This window comes from Lagopus muta, chromosome 3, assembly GCF_023343835.1.
Source record: "Lagopus muta isolate bLagMut1 chromosome 3, bLagMut1 primary, whole genome shotgun sequence".
Lineage (NCBI taxonomy): Eukaryota > Metazoa > Chordata > Aves > Galliformes > Phasianidae > Lagopus > Lagopus muta.
In genome coordinates, this window is record NC_064435.1 from 22,248,116 (window position 1) to 22,271,060 (window position 22,945).

Below are 22,945 nucleotides of genomic sequence, written 5' to 3' on the forward strand. Positions count from 1 at the left end.
TCAGAACGGTGTAAGTAACAAAGGCTAAAAATTGTACTACAAAAGATTAAAAAATAATTTCTAATGAGAAAAAAGGGGAAAAAAAAATAAAATAAAATCAGTGAAACGCTAAATCTGCCACAAGATCTAAATACTTTTCTTTTCTGAAATCTAAACAAATGCCTGCCAAAGACACAGAACCATAGAACGGCCTGGGTTGAAAAGGACCACAATGATCATCCAGTTTCAACCCCCTGCTATGTGCAGGGTCACCAACCACCAGACCAGGCTGCCCAGAGCCACATCCAGCCTGGCCTTGAATGCATCCAGGGATGGGGCATCCACAACCTCCTTGGGCAACCTGTTCCAGTGCTTCACCAGCCTATGAGTGAAAAACTTCCTCCTAATACCTAACCCAAACCTCCACTGTCTCAGTTTAAAACCATTCTCCCTTGTCCTATCACTGTCCACCTTAATAAACAGTTGTTCCCTCTTCTATTCAAGAAAGCCACAGTGAGGTCTCTCTGAGGTCTCTCTTCTTCAAACTAAGTCTAGCTGGTTTGATTGTGTTATGTCAACAGACCACATTAATGTTCTAAGAAATATGTTAAAAAAAAAAAAAAAAGTTGCATTCCACAAAGACTTAACCATGCAACTTCAGAATTTTAGGAAAATAAGAAAATTGCTTCCTACAAATAATTTTATTTCAGATAAAGTCCAGTCAAGCTGTAATCAGAAACATAGATGATGTTTCATAGATGATAGATGAAGCCATCAGAACTTAGAAGAAACAGAAAATGCTTAGCTCACATTTCACTACACCATTCAATTATTATTCTAATATAATACATTAGAATATATATAGCAGCGTAAAGCTATTCAGGAATTCATTACAAAAAAATTATGTAACAACATTTAAGTGATGCAATTTTTTCTCAGAACAGCTTACCAATGGGAGTGAACAAAGAACGCTCCTTCCAGGGCCTGCTCACCAGGGTTACACCCCAGTCCTTTCCATTCCCATTTGCATCTGCAGCATCTTGGGCCCAGGCAGATGTCTCAGTCTTCCTCTTCCCAGCTGTAGCTGAGGAAACAGGAGTCCATTTTTCCTCTCCTACACCAATCTGTGTGGAGATTTTTACAGGCTTCTCATTCCAGCTTCCACCATTTACTGTATGGCTTTCATTTAATCCTGGGGAAACTTAAATAAAAGCATAATAAAAACAGCATTTAAAATACAAACTGGACAAATAATTAAACAGAACTTTTTTTTTTTTCTTTTAATTCAACAACAAAAGGGATAATTTCTCTTACATGGTGATCTGATGGTTTGTAGAGTCTCATGTACTGAGCAGAGAGTAATTTCTTTTTGGTAACTATGGTAACATACAACAGTTCTCTAAGCACAAAGTGAAAGAAATGACCAAGGAGTAGGAAATGCTTTCTGAATGCTATGTGGAAATAACTAGCAGCATAGCTATCATTAACTAGAGTCCATCAACTTAGAGGGAAAAGAACATGGTAAGACCTCACTAAGGTCACAAGCCTTGGCCTACAACAGTCTACTGCACCAAGGAATTACTAGTCAAGGCAAGTTTCATACATACTTTCAAGGACTCACTTCCTAAACATGACAAACCTTCCTCAAAGGGCCCTACCAGTTTTTTTTTTTGTTTTTTTTTTTTTTTTAAGAAATATGCATCATAAAACAAGAAAACTGCCAATCTGCATGATATTTGTATATCAAGAACATAACACAAATATTCAGCTACATCAGCATAACATGCTTACAAAAGCTACAGACAAAATATTTTATTTCATAAATAAATTTCACTTAGGCAGCAAAAAGACATTCAAGGCAGCATCACTGGAAAGGAAATTATTTGCTGAGTTGTTACTACATGTTCCTAGACAAATCCTATTTCCAAACACAGACATCTGTAACATCCCAATCCCTGTATCTAGAACTACTGCTCTTTATCTACCCAACTCCAGAGCTGTTACATTCCGTCAATAAACATCTCACAGAAGACAACAGAAATAGCAAACACACAGAAACTATAGCATAGCTGGTAAAGCAACTGTTTTGCAGCCTTGCAAGAAGACAGCTGAAGTCCTAAAGTAAAAGTCTGATTATGTTTATCAAACTGTTCTCACATCACTTACATAAATTTTTTGTACAACCAGCAACTTTTCACAGAAATTACAGAAAACTTAAGGTTGGAATGGATCTCTGGAAGTCACTAAACTCCACCTTCTGCTAACTGATGCCCAGTTAACTTCAAAGTGTTATCGCTTTACTCAAGTTCTGGAAATGATTAAGGCTGAGAGTTCAAACCACCTCTGGGCAAACTTACTAAGAACTTTCCTTCTCATGCCCAGTCAGAATACTCCTTACTGCAACTTAAATCATTGCCTCCTACAGAGCTTTGAAGCTCTGTAGAATATGGCTTCTCCTTTCTGAGCTATGGTCCATGAAGTCAGCATGTGAATCAGAGCTCTCAAGAGCTAGCAGTGATGCACTCTGGACCTGGGTGCTTTCAATAGCTCATCTGTTGACTTGCCTTAAACACAATGAGTGTTCTTGGTTAAAGAAACACTATGAGTGTTGGCTGTAAAAAACAATCACCTTTGTTCACAATGCCAAAATTTAATCACCACCATGTCAATGTCTCTTATCAAGAAGCCACTAAGATTCACCACCCAAATCATAGTCTAACATAGCGAAATTACACATATGACAAATAAAGTCATTCTCAAAATGAAAGCATTTACAGCACGGTTCTCAAAGGAGAATGGAAAGAGCTGAATAACCCAAGCATGCATAACCTGCGATGAGTGCAAACTATGAAAATCAGGACTTATCTTTGAAATAAGTTAACATATATTAATTCTGTATGTCAGTAACTCATTAACAGAAAAAAAGTAAGTTTGAAAAACTAGCACAAGGGGATTTTTAACCAGAGCTTGAGAATAAGCTTTATTGTTCTGTAAGTAACGTGTACAGCAGATAATCTGCATGAAATTTCTAGGCACTTTTTGTTTTATACACCACAATAGATGTAAGATCACTTTCCACATGTTAAGCACCACCTGCAACTTAGAAATATAACATCTGCATAGCTAAAAAAGCCAACTGTATAATAGAGTTCTAAATTAGTAACCATGCAACATCCTGCACTGACAGTTTGTTTTCACTTCCTTAAAACACATTTCCAGTTAATTAGGATGCCTAGCAACAAAAACCTTTTACCTTGTGGAACTGACGATTCCCCCTTTGAAGGTTTAGAGCTGCTAACTTGCACATTCAAAAGAGTATCACCTGGAAAAGAGGTAGGAGACAAAGCTAGAGTATGTTTTTGCAAAGACCAGCAAATATGTAGCATTCATTATTTAGATGTGTAAAGAAAACACAATTATCAGTACCTCAAAGTAAATGAAGCTATTTCCAGGGAACTCAAGAATAAAAATAATGCTGTTTCTCATACCGTTGATTCTTATAGACAGATTAAACACTTGAAGACCATTACGGGCCTATACAGCCAGTAACTGCACATTTCAAATCATTCTAGCTATGGCTTCCTTAAGAACGAGGAGCAGAAATCCAAAACAGAAGCTGCAAGTTTCCAACCAAGGGAAGCTCTAAGTAGCTCAGAAACATAAAGCTATTTCTAACTTTTGCCTTACCATGAGAACACGAGACATAACTGATTCTTCTCATATTGATCTGGTACAGTGATACCTTAGAACATATGCACAGGGGGCTCTGTCTAAAGAGGTTACAGTAGTCATGCACTGCCAGAAATACCTACAGCTGGAGTTATTTGTTGAAGATGTTTGTACATAAATGGATAAAATAAGGAAAACTGGAAACAACTGATCCAATTTTCAAAGAGCAAGCCACTGGTGCCAACAAGCATCAGTTAAAAAACCCAAATCATTAAAGCATGGAAGTTTCAATATATTATTCCAAAGTACAAGACAGTAGCTAGGCTTGGTCTTCTTGTCACTTTTCTAGAACAACAAGTTTCATGAAATTAGAGAGCCAAGTATATTGACAGGCTAAAAGTATGCTACAAAGCTGAACTATGCCTGTATTCTTCTACCTTCTGCTCAGCTACAGCCAAATATGAGTTCCCATGCCTACACACTCTTTAAACCCATGCAACTTTCAGAAACAACAGCAGCCACAAAAGCTTACATTTCCCTACTGAAACCTTAGCTGCCACAACTGACTACTGAACTTCAGCCAGATGCCCCACCACCATGAATCACTTCAATCCAGGCACTAATGAACTAGAAACTGAAAAGTCTACATGTTAAGCAGTAAATGACCTCAGCAGAGAACTCATAGGCATGACCTTGCCACAAGGAAATAATCAGTAATTTGAGAAATTGGTGCTGGCTGCAACAGTGCTGTGGGTGAGTTTGAAGCTTCCAGGATCATCAAGGTCAGAGTCAGTGGAGCACAAACATGGGAGTAGAGATGTATGGCCTGCCTCTGCCATTTACCCCAGAATGCCTTCCCCTGAGCTCTCCCACATGAGTGGCTCAAAAAATGGTATTTCTGAACACTGAAAACTAATCTTTACATGGCTTGAAATAATCTTCTCTTGAGTTACATCTCCAAATATACCAACTATACTTCCAACACAGTCACTATTTAAGCATTCAAGCGTTTTCTAGAAATCTCTAAACCATCATACCTTTACTTTTTCTGAGACCAACTGGAAGTGATGGTGGGGGCATGAGTTGTTCAATGGATACAGCAGCTGTGTTCTCTGTCCCCTGGAGATTTGATTCTCCTGAACCACCATCAGTCATCACCTTGTCACGCTTGCGCTGCTGACGCTTTTCTCTATTACTGATTTTCGTTTCCCAGGTACCTAAAATGTTCCCCAAAGTGAAAACATCACAAAGTTAAAGAGAAAAAAATGACAGTTTTACCTTGTTTCCTATCAAGCTGAAGACTGAAAACAGGTTCAGTTTAAAAAAAATAAATAAATAACCACAGACGTGGCAGTCAACTTCAGCATTAGTCTGAGAAAACGAGTGACTGGCCAAAGGTAAGTGTTGTTCTGGATGCAATGCAATAATCTGCCTTACAAAGCAAACATGGATAAAATGAGCTATTATTTGTGACTACTCTCAGTTTCTGTAAGTTTAACAACTTCAACTGCTTCACTAACAACTCAACAAACTTGTTTCAAAGATCAGATTTCCATTAACATCAGATTTAACAGAATTCCGTAGGTATGACAAAATGAGTTTCCCATTACTGAATCACATGCAAGTAGTTCTTAAGTAGCACAGAAGTCAAAATAAACCTAACTACATTTTGTGCTCTGTACCTTCATCAGCTTCCTTTCCATCTAGACGTGATGAATCCGGAGCTGTTTTAGCATCTCCCTTTGATTTCTTTTTCTTCTTTGACTAGGGAAAGAAAAAAAGCATTATCTTAATTACTTAGCGAACACTACAGCAGTTTAGATTTTCAAATAAAACAAACAGAAAACAATCAGTAGAACACAGGCAAATTTGAATAGATTTTCCTTAAAACCTCCTGTGCAGACAGTTGAAAATGAAAAATGTACCAAAAAATACCGATTCCTAAACAAACTAAGATTGCTGAGGGACATGAAAGACATGCACAGTATGCAAGTGTTAGGAGCAAGCACTTATTCTACAGAGTACAAATCCCAGAGGAAGAAGCTAAGCTGGGAGAGTTCTAATCACAGAGGAATATGTACTATTTGGCAGAAAGATTCCACTCTAGCAAAACGTGTATAGCGTTCTATGTGAAGAATAAAAGAATCATAGAATTGCTCAGCTTGGAAAAGACCTTAAAGATCACTGAGTCCAACCACAACCTGACCATACCACCCTACCTCTAAAAACTCTCCGCTAAATCACGTCCCTGAGCACCACATCCAAACGGTTTTTAAACACATCTGGGGATGGTGACTCAACCACTTCCCTGGGGAGCCTATTGCAGTGCTTAACAACCCTTCTGTAAAGAGGTGTTTCCTGATATCCAACCTAAACTTACCCTGGCACAGCTTGAGGCCATTTCCCCTCACTTGTCACCAGTGAGAAGAGACCAACCCCACTCCCACTGTAAGCACCTTTCAGATATTGGAAGAGAGTGGTAAGGTCTCCCCTCAGCCTCCTTTTCCCCAGACAAAACAGCCCCAGTTCCTTCAGTCACTAAAGAAGGCCAGTGACATCTTTAAAAAAAGTTAAGAGAACTCCAGCATGGAAAATGACTTCAAAATTGCAACTATGATTGCAGCCCATACAATATATATACAGTTTGTTTGTTTATATTAAGGTTTCTACTGTCATTGCTTCTTAGCTATACAGTCAGAAGTAAACGAATAGGAACAGAGATGACAACCTTTGCCAGTAGTTTTGGTGCAACAGGTAGTTGAAGGAGGAAAAAGAAAAAGAAAAATGACACAAGAATCAAAAGAGAGTATAATATAGAAAAGCCCCAGAATTCAATGTTTTGATAAGCTAAAGTGATGACAAAATGACTTGCTTGCCTTCTTGGAAAGAAAAGACAATGCTGAAAAGCTTTTCAATCTAGTGAAGAACTACTAGATAAATCTCAATGAAAAAAAAAAAGCGAGTTGTTAAAGAGAGGAGGCTATTTACTCAAATTAAGCTCCAGCTCTCACTGTTTCACATTTTTTGTATGAATATACTAACAGTATTCCCAGCATACCAGTGTCTTTCTGGACATTCAGAGCAAGCCTAATAACTGGGCAAAGCCTAATTGCCTGCTTTTCACTTGAGTTCAGACCACACAATTTGCAAGTCTTTGATATACTCTTTTTGAATATCTATCTCTCTAGGATTGCTAACAACCAAGTTAACACCACAGTTGCAGTAGATATTGCACGGCTCCAAACTGCTAAGTAATGTACATGCCTTTGAGTAGCATGCTCCAAAACAACCACATAGCTTCAACATTGGTACTGATAGCAGCACAGCTTGTTGATGCAGCGCCACAGCTAATAAAAACACCACTGGTTGTATGTAGTGTTGTATCAACATACCTGTAGCACTTACAGAAGTGACCAGAGCACTTAACTCACTGCTTACTGCATACTATGCATACAAACAGAATTATCTTCCAAGTTTGCTCAGCAGACTACATTTACCCACGTACTGGCTATTTAGCTTCTGGAGTCTCCAAAAAAGTAGGGCCATTTTCAAAAGCAATCTGGGAAGAAGTGGTTCCAAAAACATGAACAACCCAGATTACCTGCTAGAGCACTTTCCAAGTAAAGAATTAAAAATGACAGCAGACAACATGAAAAATTATTATGGCTTGCTTCTTTCAACTTAATTTGAAAGGAGATTGGTGACTTTATCGTATATTCATTTTCCATTCTCAGCTACATTGAGATTGGAAGTTGAGAGATGTCCACAAAGCCATCACTGCTCATCTGTCCTTTGATACTAAGGGAACATCTCAGAAGTCATCACAGGTCTTTCAGATAGAGAAGCAGTCATCTTAAACAGCTAAGTTATAACTTCAGTTTCTTAAATAACTTGATTTTACAGAGAAACAAATTTTACACTTCTCATGAAAATCCAATGTTTTGCAGGTTTGAAAACAAGGTTTGTTTTTCAAAAAGTCAATGATTTAAATATTGAAAAGATACTTGCTTTCTTAGCCTCAGTCACTACAGCTGAATCTCTAAAGCTAGAACTATAATTAGGTGCCACTTATTCATCACCTGCAAAACTGAGTGCTGTAACAGCCATTATTATCTTGGTTACAAACTGACTGCCAAAGGTTAAAGACATTAAATGTTTTTGAGCAAACGAGCCACTCATTTTGCAAGAATCCTACTCATTCAAAGTGTCAGCTTCTGCAACACAGAAAGCTGTCAGTGTTGGGTCTGCCACCAGCCAAAGAGAACATGAGGAACTTGGCAGGCTGGCCAAAATTTAGGTCTGTAAAGCAAATGCTCCCACCCCAGTCCCACAACCCACAAGAACAAACTATAGAAAAATAAGCCTTTCTTCTTCATCCCCAATTGGCTGTTTATTCCTAGTATTCAAGACAAGGCAGTTTTGTGTACTGACAAACAGAACAGGCTTCTAAGATCTTACAGTCTTATTAGAAAATACTTTTTTTGACTCTTTTTAAGTTCCACATACTAAAAACTAAAGCATTCTGTACCATGCAAGTCACTAAAATGGAAAAAAGGGAAGAAACCATTCAGTGTCGAAATGATGAACTGTATGAAACAACCACAACTGAGCCATCATCCAAAGCTTCCCCTCCTCACAAAGCAGAACAAGCAGCAGCATCTATTGTGAAAAAACATCCACGAACCTCACAACACTGAAAAAGGTAAGAAATACTGAAACAAGCAAAGTGCTGTTTTTCACCAAAAGCATATATTAAAGCACAGCAGTAACATAAAAATCATACCCTTCAGGTCACAGATTATTCACATATATCTTCGCACACGCGCTGCTTAAATCCCAGCCATCAACTTACACCACCCACCTAAAGCCATACAAAGAAAGAACACCTACACAGGACCCCCAACATTCTCCTTAGCAGGCATATAATGTTACAAACACAACAGATGCCCCAAGAGGCTTAACCAAATAATTAGATGTCTGTAAAATTACACGTAGCTTACAGCAAGTTTGTGGGGCTGTTTTTAACTGAAGGGCAACAATCAATTCCTGAGGCAAATATGCTTTCCCAGGCTTCCTCAAAGAGCTATGAAAACCTAATCTGGGGAAGGAGCATAAGAATCTATGTACTGACTTCACAGAGCTGCAGCTTCAGTTTAACATTTCAAAATTCACATTACTATGCTGGCAATTTTACGGTAAGGCTCAAGTTGAGTATTTAAACACCTTACCTACTGGGAAAGCCACTTAAGATAAAGTGAAAGTTAAGAATATAAATGCAGTTACTCCTTTAGGATTCCATTTTGTTCTGCCCTTGAAAAAAAACCCACAAAGTCAATCTGATATGTGACTCATGGAGAAGAAAAAGCAGCGTGCTGCATGAAATTTTAAGGCAAAGCCATTTCACAGAGAAGCCCGTTTGCAATGATGAAAGCTTTCAGAGCTCTATAGCCAACTGACACGATACAGTTAACTCACAGGTACAGTCTGTGCTTTAGCCAACATACTAACTGCAAAACAACAAAAAAAAAAAAAGTCAAGCAACTTAAAGAGCTTGAGTGAGCTAAACTCATTACAGTAACTAAATACTGTTTTCTGACTGCTTGAGCATACTAATTTCTCTTTCCAATACTCCTCAGTAAAGGCAAAGCAAATGCATTTTTGAAGAAAATGATTCTATTAATTTATGCTTAAATATATCAAACGATTTGAGTTACATTACTTTGTCAAAATATGTGTATATATATATTTTTTTTAAATAGTGATTCTTTAATCAGCCCTATTACACAAGAATACAAAGAAAACCAACAACCTTTACCAGATCAGAACAAAACTGACAGCCTAGTCTTCACTGCAGCACAAGCCAGGATATCTATTACGCATCTTCAGAAATTCAGGCCAGAAGGAAAATTTCACATACAATGTTATCAAAAAGAACCAAAATAAAATTTTTGGTCAGAGGCCTACCATAAATCCACTTATGTTGCCTAGGAGGGAGAGCATTTTTGATAAAGCTAGAAGAGACTGGTCCTTAGGGGAAAAAAAACCAACAACAAACCACTTAGTATAGTTACCTTCTATGCAAAGCTACAGATTGTGCTTGGAAAAGGATGTTCTAACACAGCTGCTCAATTTGCATAACAAAAAGCTCGAACCAGACTTCAAAGCCCTTATTTGTCACCAGAAATTAAGATCTCCAAACACTAGTGGATACATCTGACAAAAGAAATAAGCAAGCACAAGGTCTCAATCCTTTCAGCAGTAGTTCCTCTATTGTTGTGCCACTTAACAATACTATCATTACACTGTACCTCCACAGAAGCCAGCAATGATTAAACAAACTTAATTTCTCTAGGATTAACATTTCCAAATTGCTAACAACGTTATCAGTGTTCAGCATGGGGTTTGTTTTGCTTGATGCAAACGACCCATGATAAGGCATGATCTCAGAAGTTAAGAAAATACTGCTGGCTCTTTCCAACACATTAGATTAGTGCTCTTCATAGCAAGAAACACGTCCCCTTGCTCATATATAAGCAGTAGGAATTCCAATCACAAGCAGAACTACACGATATTGAAGCGATGTGCATTAAACTTCCACGTCTTCATTTCAAACCCATAACTGACCTTTTCATTCTTCTTTTCTGCATCCGACGGCTGCTTTGTATTTTCCTTACGGACGGGCTGTATCACTTCATCCTCAGATACATCAAGGAAAGACCGTCCATTAGGCTGCATAAACAAGAAGGGCAGTTAATAAAAAAACTGGAGAGAGCAGAAGCAGCAAAGCTTGAGCAACATAATTACTGAAACAACTGTTTGTTGACTGAGAAGTACCTGTGAGCACAGGGAATTTTGGATAAGGACTCGAGGTATTCGCAGCAATTGCACATTTACCAAATGTACAAATGAGAATGGAAACAAAACAGAAGTTCCTTCATTTTATCCCCGTTCTCACAGGAATTACTAATCAAAATGCAAATTTCAAGAAGTTACTAGCTTTCAGAACAGCTACATCTGCATGTGTTGCAAATTAAGTCATTAAATGAGCATATTTAGCACTTCGTGGCAGTTCAGGAATGAGCTCGAATTTTTCTAAATTACTCCTAGCTTGAACAAATTTCTGCACTTTATTCTCCAAATCTGTGTATAACCCTCACTTCCTTCACAAGTTCAACTTCACAGAACATAGATCAGAAGTCAAACATGCAGCACGAACAAAGGCTATCCCCATTGTTCTGTTCAGACAGTCAGACTTTGTTAGCCTACCATTTTCCCCTCACATAGTAATAAAGGGAAGGAAACTGGCGTGTATTACTTTCCAAAAGTTGCCACGATAATGAAGTTAAACTCTGCACAGCCATTAGTCTGATCATCACCTTTGGCAGGAAAAGCAAATGCTTTAGCTTGCACACTGTCTATGCAGAAAGACAATAATCTAAAGTAATGTTAAAACAAATCTAAGTTACTGTTACTATGTTACTGTGCTTGCAGAGTTGAAAGAATCTAAAGTATCATTCTGCTAGACACTAACCTAATTGGGTGAAAATCAATTTTCAAAGGTATTAATTGATACTGTGTCTACACAAGTTTCTTGTTATTCATAATGATTTCTGCATCAAACTTTCACCTAATTTAGCATGATAAGCACAAATAACTACTTCACAGTTGCTTTACTGTCTGGGGCAAAAATGTTTCCTGTGTAAAAGATCAATTCAAAAGAAGCTTAAACAAATTCACGTATTATCATTATTTTGTTTATTAAAAAACATGAGCTACCTTACCTCTGCATTACACCACTCCCCACTTTAACTGGAATTATGTCTTGCCATGCTATATTATGCTTACAGAGCACCCTTGGCATGCTCTCACCAGAGCATATCATAGTATTGCTTACTGTAGCTGGCTAGCATGCCAGCTTGTTATTTTGTACCTATTAATAGAAATTGAAAGATCAGGTCACTCAACTCCTCCTTTGCCTTAAATTAGGCTTTTTATATCTAACTTGCAACAGATCCCTCAGCATTCTGAAAATGAAAGATATTTTCTAGAACTGCATCTCAGAACCATCCAGAAGTTCCTCTCACTAAGCTCCCAGAACAAGGCTCCACAGAGACACCAAGGAGTTGACATTCAATCTTGGAAAATAACCCATAGCCAGCATGAGTTCTTGAACCTGATTGCCTCTAGATGCCATACAGCTCTGCTGTTAGTGGCAGGATGCCTTTTAATCTATGGCAAAACCAACGATGTTTCAAGTCTGAAGGAAGAATGTGGGTTATTCAGCACTGTATCTAGAGAGTAGAGCTGCCACATCTGCTCTCAGAATTGCTTCAGAGATGTTCACAGCCCGCTGACTTCTTTTAGTTCCGCGCAGGGCTTTGCTTTGCTTCTTTGGTATAACATACATACCTTCAGCGCGAAAATCACACTTTATCAACATTTCAATTTAAGTTTTAATGCTCACTTTAGAAAACAAACAGCCATTTCTCAGAGGAAATAAACTAATTCATACCCAGTAAGAACCCTCCACAAAAACTCACCCACTTAAAACCACTGACCACTTGAAACACTGTTCGATCATCTGATCACGTAAACAGCAGCCATCACAAGTACGTTCTAAAATCCATACTCTCACAGAAACCACATTTCTCCCTGAATATTTGTAATATGTGCCTTCTTGGTGGAAGCTTTCCACATTTTATTCCTGCCCACAGATGAATCATAGACTTTTAAGTAAAATTCATGTGACCATTTTTGGATATAACAGTAGCAGAAGCTTCTCCATAGTATTCAAGGGCATTTCTTTTAAAAATGCAACAACAGCCTAAAAGGCAAAGCTTAAGACTTCACAGTGATACATACCCAACTTCCATCAACAATATTAATTCATCCAAATGCTGCAGTTTATTATATATCATCTTCTTTTGTCTGATTCAAACAGCTACAGGAAGACGTGAAATAATGTCAGAGCAGGAATGATGCTGCCTATAATATTCATTTCCAAACAAACTTCTGAACTTGCCTGCTGAACTTAGAACTCCACTGTTTAAATAAACCTTTCTCATCCCATATTCCCTATAGAGGGTGTTAAGATAATCCAGAAGTAGAATAAAGGTATTGCTGAGATTGAGTGCTAAAATAAAAGAATAGTGTTCTTTCAATACAATACAGTGCTATGGATACCTCAGTTTCACACTTAAGAAAGCAGAAATGAAATTACTGTCATTTGAGTTTTACAGGGTCTTATTAGTCCTTAGTTACACATTATAGAGCTATGCCTACCGACAGTATTTTCGGCCAATGAAAGAATCCATTTACCACTATTTCCTATAAGCTTTTAAGAAAGCAACAAAGCAATTTTCCCTTGAAGCACCAGACAATCCGACAGCCTCTCTCCTCCTGCAATCTGACAGGCACAACATGCGAGTATCAGTTGAAAGTATGAAAAAGCCTTTATGCTGCATATTTCTAGGTGCAAAAAACGTAGTCCAAGAAGTTCTTTCAAGGAGGCCAAATAGAAAGCTTTCGCAAATGAATGCCAACGCCTGTACGGAAAGCAAGCATTAGCATGTAGCTTTTACTATACAGGTACAGTTCAACCTACAGGAAATAAATTGCTAGTTTGGTATTTTTGTGCACACGTAAAGAGATTTTTTTTTTTTTTTTTACAAGCTATAGCAGAAAACAGAAGAGGATTATTCTCAAGTTTCCATGGCGTTTTTCAGATTGTGAAGATACCACCTAAGAACAGATTCCACCTTTTTCTACTGAAGGTTTAAGAAATGTTAATGAATGCTAAACCATAAAGCTTCATTTTATCTCAGTCTATCCACAGCAAGTAAACAAACAGAACTCCATCACTGCTGCTGCAACCAGTCAACTCAGCACTACTGAACTAAATTTATTTTACTAACAACATCAGTTAGATTGTACAGTACCCATAAAAGAGCTGAACAGAGCTAAACTCATGAAACAAGACAGTGATATTCCTCCTTGGAAAGGGTACAGCAAAGAATGTTTCTGAGCCTGACTGACGAGAGTTACGCATCACTGTCATACAATGAGCTCAGTAACTCTACATTAAAGTAACCCTACAGCTTTTAATTAGACATCTGGAGTGCGCTTTTTAATGCTGCAGACCAGTTGCTCTAAGCTTTCTGTAATACCTGTAATGGAAATCTAGACTCTGGTATGGCAAGCCCTCTGGTAAATCTACTGATAATAGGCTTACTCTTTTTCCTCCACAGACCTCATCACCAGCAGCACAGTACAGAAAAAATACAACATGAAAACCAACATGCAGCCTTTGGTAGGAATTTCTGTTCCATTTTTAAATTCACAAAGTTCTCCTCTAAGTTCTTCATTGTGAAACTAAGTCAGAAAACACCAGGACGTGCAAACACCAGTCGGTCCTTATGAGCTTACGTTGGGTAATGAGCACAAGGCAGGCCTATTGAACTTCACTGCTGTTAGAAACTTATTTGCACTATAGTTAATGATTTAGTTTATGCATTTTCTTTTTTGAGAAAGTTGTTTCCCACCCCCCCCCAAATTTTGCATGGAAATAATGGTTACAGAGCACTATGAAAATAACTTTTAAGATCTTGAGAATATAGAATGACAGCTTCACAGCTAAAAAATATTTTTACTCTTTTCTGGCTGTAAAGCTGTTTGCTCTTACATAGCCTCAATTCTTACTATTTTGCCTGAGAAAACCAAGCCTGAAACAATACAATATTTATACTCACTAAAAACGTCAGTTAAGTTTACATACAAAGCTTGCTTTCATGAAGCCCTATACAGCAGAGCACTGTCAAGTTAATGCTGTATTTCTTCACTGCCTACTGTTGAGAAATTTCTCAGCCTCCCTAGTCATGACTTGCAAGAGATAGCATTTTAATTCCAGTATAAAAACAGAATAAGCAAAACGTGGATTATTTCTGAGAACAGGCACTATTTTCAAGAAAATAAAACAGATCTGTTAAATCTCTTCACCTTTCAGGAGGATGAAAAGTGCTGTATCTTTAATATGTCTTCTCCAAAATGGAGACCTAGTAACATTTGAAAAACTCTGAATCACAGTGCTTCTTCCTTTTGGTACTCTGCATTTAACCTCCTGCAACTTGCACAAACAGCTCCAGCAAGTTTCAGTAGCTCACTGCTCAAAGACATCTTGGTGATGCATGGAGACTTTTGCACTGTTCACAAGAAGCCAAAACTAACATACCTTAAAAAAAAAAACAAAAAACAAAAAACAACACAACAACAAAAACTTCTCAAGCCTCAAAACTGCCACAGAATCAAACAGAGGTACAAATTCCTCTCATACCTCTTTTTCCTGTCATAGGCAAATAATTCAGATTTTACAGCGCAAAATATGAGACATGGTTGTAACAGGCAGGGGACATCTGCTGCACTTTCATTCCTATAATCCATTTGGACATAAATAGGATTACAAACATACCAACAAAATAAAAGCTATTGAAGCAATTCCTTCAAGTCCCTAACCTACAATTGCCAGCAGCTGATAATTTCTGTCATCTATTAATTTTGTCACAAAAACACCGTCAAAGACACCAGGCACCCACAGCACATATGCAGAATTAAAAAAAGACAGGAACGATCTGTTTTTAAGGGGCTTCTCAGAGAGATTTCCTTATTAAAGGAGATGATCCTTACTGTACCAACTAAGTCAGACATACTCCCACCGAGGGAAGCTCACCGCCAAACCGACGTTAAGGCGTTCTGTTGAAAAGACGCCACAAAACGCCTTCAAGTTTGAATCACTGCAGCTTTTACGAGGCTCGTAATGCCGCCGTCTGTACCTGCCCGGGCTGCACCTCCTGCCTTAAAATTAAACCAGAACGAGGTCTCCGCTGCCAGTTCCCCACCCAGCAAGCCTTTAGATTAATAACGATTAAAAAAAGAGAGAGAACTATAAATACTGCTTTCGTGTAATTCGTAGAACCATCAGAACGCTTCGAGAAAGCAGCGCTGCATTTCTCACTCACTACCAACACGGCGTTCTCGCGCCTCGCTGCCGCTCCGGGCTCTCGAAGCAGCGCCGTGCCACAAAGCCCACACGCAGGCGATGCCAGCCGGGCTCACGGCGCCCAGCCCCACGTCTAGGAGCAGCAGCGCGAACTGGTCCCCAGAGCCCCAGCCCCTCACCCTCGCCGCTTTCTCCTGCAGCTTCTTCTTGTTCCTCTTCTTCTGCTCTTCGCCTTTCAGCAGCCCCGGTCCCGGCCCCGCCGCCCTGCCCGGGCCCCCGCTGGCCGTCAGGGCCACCGCCTCGTCGCCCTTCCTCTCGGCCGCGCTCCGCGCCGCCTTCTTGCGAAGCCCTCCTCCGCAGGCCGCGGCAAGGAGCAGCCCCAGCAGCGCCAGCCCCAGCACGGCCGGGAGCGCCAGGGCAAGCCAGGTGGGCAGGCCCTGGGGGTCGAGGCCCAGCTCCAGGCCCAGCTCGGTGCGCAGCAGGCCCAGGCCGCCCGACAGCACGTCCCGCACCCGGGCCGCCGTCTGCTCGGCCTGCTGGGCCGCCGCCTCCTGCCAGCCGCCCGCGGCCATCGCGGCCCCTCGCCCCGCAGAGGTCCGAAGCAGGAGCGCTGCGGAGGGAGAGCTCAAGCCGAACGCATCGCGGCCCCGAGAGAGCAACCCGGAGGAGACGCGCGGAGGCTACGCGGGACGCGGCCGCCCCCGCTCCGAAAGCGCCTGGTCTCCTCCTCTTCCTCCTCCCCGCCCTCCGCCCTGCGCCAACGTCACCGCCCCGCCGGCCGCCTGCCGCAGCGCGACGCCGCCATCCCCGCCCCTCAGCAGCCGCCCTCCTTCTGCTCCTCCTCCTCTCTCCACCCCGTCCTGCTCGCGGTGGAGACGTTGCAGGGCGGCGGGCGGTCTCGACGTGGCAGCCGGCGGGAGGGAGCTGTGACCTTCCTGCCTAGTGAGCGGCGGGGCTGCTTCCCCGTTCGTGAGCCGCCTTTAATTCACTTCGCCTGCAACATATCTCGGGCGTCGCGGTACGCGGAACGCTGGTTTGCGTCTGCTCTCGCCACTCCCTGTTCTCGGCCTGTAGATCCTACAGGGTTTTGTTCTTACGGCTCCAGACAGGATAACCTTCTTGGGCCTGTCAGGCCAGAGAATGCCAGGGTTCTACGACTCCTGAGGTTGAGTCACCAGCCCCGTGGGAGCACCTCTGGCTCAGAGCTCAGCGTATCCCACACGCTGTGTGCACATCAGCACGTAAGAACAGGTCCCAGTGGGAATAGTGAGCACCAAAGTAGCTGAGCGCAACCTCAGCACCATGGAGATCGGCTGCCCAGAGAGGTTGTGCATCCTCCTCTGGAGACATTCAAGACCCATTTGGACACCTACCTGTGCAACCTGGTCTAGGGACCCTGATTTGCAGAAGGGTTGGACTGGATGATCTTCAGAGGTCCCTTCCAGCCTTTACAATTTTGTGATCCTATGGGACAGGCAGATGGATACCACTTCATATCAGGCTTGCACTACAGCCTTCCAGTAGGCCTTTTCTGGTGCAGAAAACGTTTTCAAAGATGTCACAAAAAAATAGATGTTATTTTGAAATATTTCAGCCAAGGTAATATGACAACAAAGATGTTTTCTAAGAGCTCAATGCCCACAGCTGGCTTAATAGTTGTTGAGCTTTATGTAAGTACAGCTGAATGAAAGGCAATGGGAGGTTTTTGTGTTGCAAGGAACTCTCCAGATTCATTTCCCCATGCACATTAAAGATGGACTCTAAAAAATGTGACCCCCAATGTGTGCCTTTTTTTCAGAAATTTGGTCTCACAGTGTCCAGGGTTCCTGCAGGGGACAGAGCACCTCCCCAGTGAGGACCGGCTGGGAAAGCTGGGGCCATTCAGCCTGGAGAAAAGAAGGCTCCGAGGAGACCTTGCTGTGGCTTTCCAGTATCTGAAGGGTCCTACAGGAAAGCTGGGAGGGACTTTTTATAAGGGCAGGTAGCGACGAGGGGAAATGGCTTTAAGCTGAAAGAGGATAGATTTAGACTAGATATTAGGAAGAAATTCTTTACTGTGAGGGTGGTGAGATGCTGGAACAGGTTGCCCAGTAAGGCTGTGGATGCCCCCTCCCTGGAAGCATTCAAGGCCAGGCTGGATGGGGCTGTGAGCAACCTAGTCTGGAGGGAGGTATCCCTGCCTATAGCAGGGGGTTGGAACTGAATGATCTTAAAGGTCCCTTCCAACCCAACCATTCTATGATTCTGTGAAAATTATTAGTTAGATAGGCACTGATCTGTACTGCAGGATTATGGATGTGAACCCTAGGAGCTGGCATGGTTGGCTTCATGAGAACTACAGCTTGGCCTTCTGCAGTGGGCCTTGCTGGAAAATAATGGCATGCTCCATCTTTTCTGTTTGCTACTTTGCTTACAGAGAGTGTTGGTCTCTTGAAGTCTGCAATGAAGATTTAACAGGATACTTGAAATACAAAATGTAACAATATTTACTTAAACAGCAGAATGATAGATCATACTGGTTTTGTATGCTGATAATTTTATTTGTAAAGCCAGTATATTTTTCATACACAAGTATTTTATATAATTTTAAATCCCTTAGTTTTTAGCAAAGCGCTCTTAAAGTGCTCTTAAGTTCATGGGGTTTTTTTTACAATGTCATCTTTAAACTGGCAATCAAATGCTAGTTTTCTAATGGAGTACAGTTTGAATGAAAAGTATTGCTGGAAGGAGTGGTAGCTACTGTTTTACTAATAGACATTTATATTCTTCTCGAATATTAGTTAAAAGCCATTATACTTTGTTTTCTCTGCTTTTGTTCTTTCCATGCTTCTACGCTTCAACACAGACTATGCACTTGTTTTGGAAAGCTATTCTAGTACAGAATGTTGCACAACTCAGCCACCCTAATTTGCCAAATAAATTCATATTCTGTAAGTAGTTTGTTTCTGATGTTGCCCTACATAACTAGAGTTCTCAGAATAATGATCGTGTCGAATCATAGAATTTGTCTGAAGGTGGAAGAGACCCATAAGCAGCACTGACTCCGGCTTCTGGCTCCACACAGGACCACCTAAAAATCAGACCATCACTCAGGTAAAATGTTTTTAAAGGCACGAATCGTAGCACATAGATTTGGTACGTTTTTGCTTTACGTAGGCAGGAAAACACTGTGAGAGCCTTCAAAATACAGGTGATGAAGACCGACTAAGTTTTTTAAATGCGGCTCCGTGGCACCACCGAGTGGCAGCACCGTGAATAGCAGTGCAGTCTTACGTTGGCGTAGAACAGGTAGCAGATTCTGTATGAACATAACTTCAGTTTGCTTGGGATGATGAAATAAAATAATCTAAAGCTAACAATCTTTTTATTCCGAACTAATGTGATACAATAGCAGGTAGACATGAAATTTGTAGCAGACTGAAATGTTCTGAAGGAAATTTTGATGACATTAAAAGTGGCAGAAACACACATACTGCTCTGACTATGAAAATCAAAGAAAGGAAACTAAAGGATAAGTTCTACTTCGTACTAATTTCTATAATAACAGCAGATTAATATTAATCTTAAAAATTTCTGAATGGATTTGACCGAACCTGCCCCAAGGATTCTTTCCAGCAGTGCTGAATATAACATATTTCTCATATTGTTCTTCAAAGAATCAGAGCAGAACATTGAGCAACACATTACAAGAGAGAATATAATGAAGGAAAAGCCAGAAATAAATAAAGATAAAAGTTAATCTTTTTTTTTCTTAATTTTTCTTTCTTTTTTTTTTTTTGGTAATCTCTCTTCTGCCTGTAAATGTTCCTTGTTTTACCACAACTGTTGTTAGACATCACCTACATAATGCCTTTCCATGACTCTAAGCATAAAAGGAAAATGGTTATTACAAAATTTAAACTAGCAGAAAAGTTTTATGGAGGAGTTCACAGAAGATGTGCAAAACATATTTTCCAATCCAACAACCATTATCCTTGGCAATGTTAATAAATAACCATAAAAGGGTTGGGCAGTCTGCATTCGGAGCTGTACCCAGGGAAATTACTCGTGTGGGTCAGAGCTGGGCTAAGGCTCAGCCCAGGCTGAACATTAGGGTTAAGGTCTGGGCTAAGAACAGTAGGGTCATTACACCTAGATGTGTGCTTAGGATGGGGCTACAAAGGGTGGGCAAAAAGGGGTAGTGCACAGGAAGTAGTATTCCCTGAGGCCTTTTACATCAGGGCTGCGGTTGGGCATGCTGGGGAAGGCTCAGCTGATGACTAGTGTTAGAGTTAGTGCTGGTGTTACAGTGTAAGAGATACACCGCAAAAAATAATTCTTTGAGATCTTTTTCATCTGGAACTAGCTTGGAGTTTGAAACAAATGCTCATCACATCCTTTACAGTCATACTAAGAGTTTTAAGGGCTCAAAAACTGAGAGTTTTAAGAGCTGAAACAGAGTTGCCATAGGAATTTTATTCTGAGTTCTTAATCATGTTGATTATGACTTGGAATCTTTGGCCTTCTTAGTTGATGTTGGGTGTTAGAGCTCAGAATATAGTTAAGCTTAAAGACAGAGAACAGACAAAGTCTTGATCTCTGGAGCGGACCAGGAAAGGGGCTGCAAAAAGTGTTTTTGTTTCTCACATGGGTGATGATTAGAGAGCTTGGGCTAAGTCTCAGTTCTTATTGTTACGGACCTGGTCATCTTTAGAGCTGGAAGAAGGGAGAACATTTAAAGCTCTGTAGTGGGATTGGAAAGGTCAGAGGACAGCAGGGATCAAAAGAATTGTTTGTTGAAGGCATAGTCTCCATCTGTGGTTGTTGGGTATCGGCTATCAGCTATCGGCTGATACCTAGGTTTGGGGTAAGAGTTAGAAGAGATGCTGAGACTCCCAGCAATAATTGTCTGGAAATGATCTGTCGAGGTGAAGAGGAGCGTATCAGAAGTGTTCTTCTCTGAAGTCTTTTTGACCTAAGCCATGGCTGGGACCCTATGCTGGGCCTTGGTTGACGTGAGAACATATTTATCTGGGCTACAGCTAGGATATTTGGGGCTAAGTCTCATTCAACACGTAGATTAAGATCTAGGTTAAGGTTAGAGGTACAAAGCTCTAGTTGGAATGGATTTCAAAAGAGACTGCAAAGGGAAGAAGTCGTGTGCAGATAAAATTAATGCCTGAGACCATGCTCCTCTGGGAAATGCCTGGAGCTATTGTGCTAAATTTCAGCTGTAGCACAAGTTTAGAGTGAGAGAGTTTGTGTTTGGAAAGAGAGAAAGCAGGGAGCGAGGCTGGAAAAGATCTGTCATAGGAAAGAGGCATGCATACAGAATTCTCACATAAGGATATATAAGTCTGGGCCATAGCTGGGGTATTTTAGGCTGGGTTTCCACCAGCATGTAAGTTTAGAGTTGAGAGACAAAGCATAGGGCTCAATTTGAAGAGAGTCTTGAAAGCAGCTGTTGAAGGAAGGTGTAGGCTGTGAAAAAAAAAACGTAAAATGAAATGTAAAAAAATACTTGTGCCCTGAGGTCTTGTTCATCTGGGCTGTGATTGGGTGACCTCTGTTCTCATAGTAGTGAATGATTTCAGTAAGTCTGGAGACAGTTTCAGTTTCCTTACTGCAGTACCTCAGAAAAGATTTATTTCCCACCTAAGGTAAGTAGGCCTTTCAGTTAAAGGATGAGTATTCCATACCCCACTTTTACCTTGGAAATTCAACTCATTTATTTTTTCTATCGACACATTCATCTTTTAGGGTTCACACAGAGTCTAACATCAAAATTTACTGCTAAGGAATACTGTCTTCTTCAAAGTATTTATTAATTTTACATTACTTTTCATGATAGCGCATGTTCTTCTGCATAACCATATCATGCAAATATAGAAACATTCTGACAAAAATCATAACCTTAATTCCCTCTATGAAGTATAAGTCTCTTCTCATTAAACCTTTAACATAAATAGTGTTTAGCCATCAAAACTAAATTGCTGTTATGACTGATAGAGCTCATGATCATCTTGGGAGGTGAAAAACAGTTTGGCAGACAGTTCACATTCAAATTTCTATCAGCACTAAGCACTAAGCACTGAGAAAAATAAATATCTAAAGGCTTGCTACCCAGCTGTGAAAAAAAGTTCGAATTAACACAAAGCAAAACACAGAATTATAGGCCCATTAACTCGTGTCTGTGGTTATACAGAATTGTTTTCTGTATTTTTTCAAGTGAACATTGAATATTCCTTGTAATAGGTCTTCTGATATTTATCTTTGGAGAGTTTTCACAGCTTCATTTTGTAGGCAAGGCAGTTTTCCTAATAGAGCATTTCAATCAAGAAGTGGTTGCTGTTCATACAGATGGAACTGAGTTGGCTTGAAACCATGTGCTTCATTTATTAGCAATGCAATTGCAGAATCAAAGTGTGCAGCCCCATTTGTGCAATTACTCTATTGCTCTACAGTCTGCATTGCTGAGTCTCCAGTGCTTTCAGTACCTAAGCCAGCCAGTAACAGAAGCAGCAGAGACATCAGCACTCAGACCTGCTCAAGCTCTTTTAGTTGTTTCTCTGGATTCTACCCTAAAAAATGTTATAGGCTTGGACTGGTTGCAATTCTGACCGAGAAATCACTAGGAGTATTAAAAAATACCAAATGTTACCAGGAAACTGCCATTCAAGGAAATGACAGTCACTAACGGAAATGTCTCCATTTTAGTTTGATGTACTGTAGCTGGGGTTCTCATAGGAATCTGGATCTGTTTCTGAATCAATGTCCTTTATGGCAGGTTGCTGTGAAGCCTGAGCAACCTTAGCTGTGGTCTAAGATTACCACAGAGAAGACCTGAGAAGGCAGCTGTATTCTTGGAAACCCAGAAAACCCTTGTCTGAGCTAGCATGTCATGGGTTTTCAGTGCCTCTTCTAGCAGGGGGAAGCTGAATAGCCCCTTGGGAGGAGAAAAAAACAACAGTCAGTCATGAAGCAATGAATAATACATGGAGCATATGTGGATTCATTCTGCACTGTCAGTGCTAAGTTTGGCATTTCCCCACTTTTGGGTACTTGATTTGGCATTCTTAGCTGTTCTTAATGCTAGAATTTCCATACCAAATTAGACTTTTTAGAAAATAAAATAAGAAAAAAAAAATTCACCTAATCATAAAATCTACTTCAGAGGCCTTGCTGAAAAACTTAGCTTCATTTAAAATTCCCTGATGACTGATTCTCTGAAAGATTGCCCAGAAGGTTTTGTTCTGTAGAGCTCAGTAAAATGACCCCAGGGCTGGCTGCAGTCATGCTGTCCAGATCTCTTATGTCCATACTGAC

The 22,945-nt window shown here is 40.4% G+C and overlaps 1 protein-coding gene across 3 annotated transcripts in view; it reads right to left on the reverse strand.

Annotated features, from left to right (window-relative positions):
* The window catches only part of MTDH (metadherin), a 31,855-nt gene extending 15,464 nt beyond the window's left edge, over positions 1–16,391 (reverse strand). Inside the window, exons 1-6 of one of the 3 annotated variants that reach the window (XM_048940001.1) lie at positions 15,820–16,391; positions 10,273–10,377; positions 5,331–5,412; positions 4,686–4,865; positions 3,233–3,301; positions 929–1,180 (exon numbers count right to left, since the gene is read on the reverse strand). In XM_048940001.1, the coding sequence (XP_048795958.1) occupies positions 929–1,180; positions 3,233–3,301; positions 4,686–4,865; positions 5,331–5,412; positions 10,273–10,377; positions 15,820–16,212 (1,081 nt within the window). In that variant the 5' untranslated portion in view covers positions 16,213–16,391. The remainder of the gene's footprint in view (positions 1–928; positions 1,181–3,232; positions 3,302–4,685; positions 4,866–5,330; positions 5,413–10,272; positions 10,378–15,819) is intronic. The other 2 variants (XM_048940000.1, XM_048939999.1) reach the window with 2 other exon arrangements.
* Positions 16,392–22,945: the final 6,554 nt, after the last annotated feature.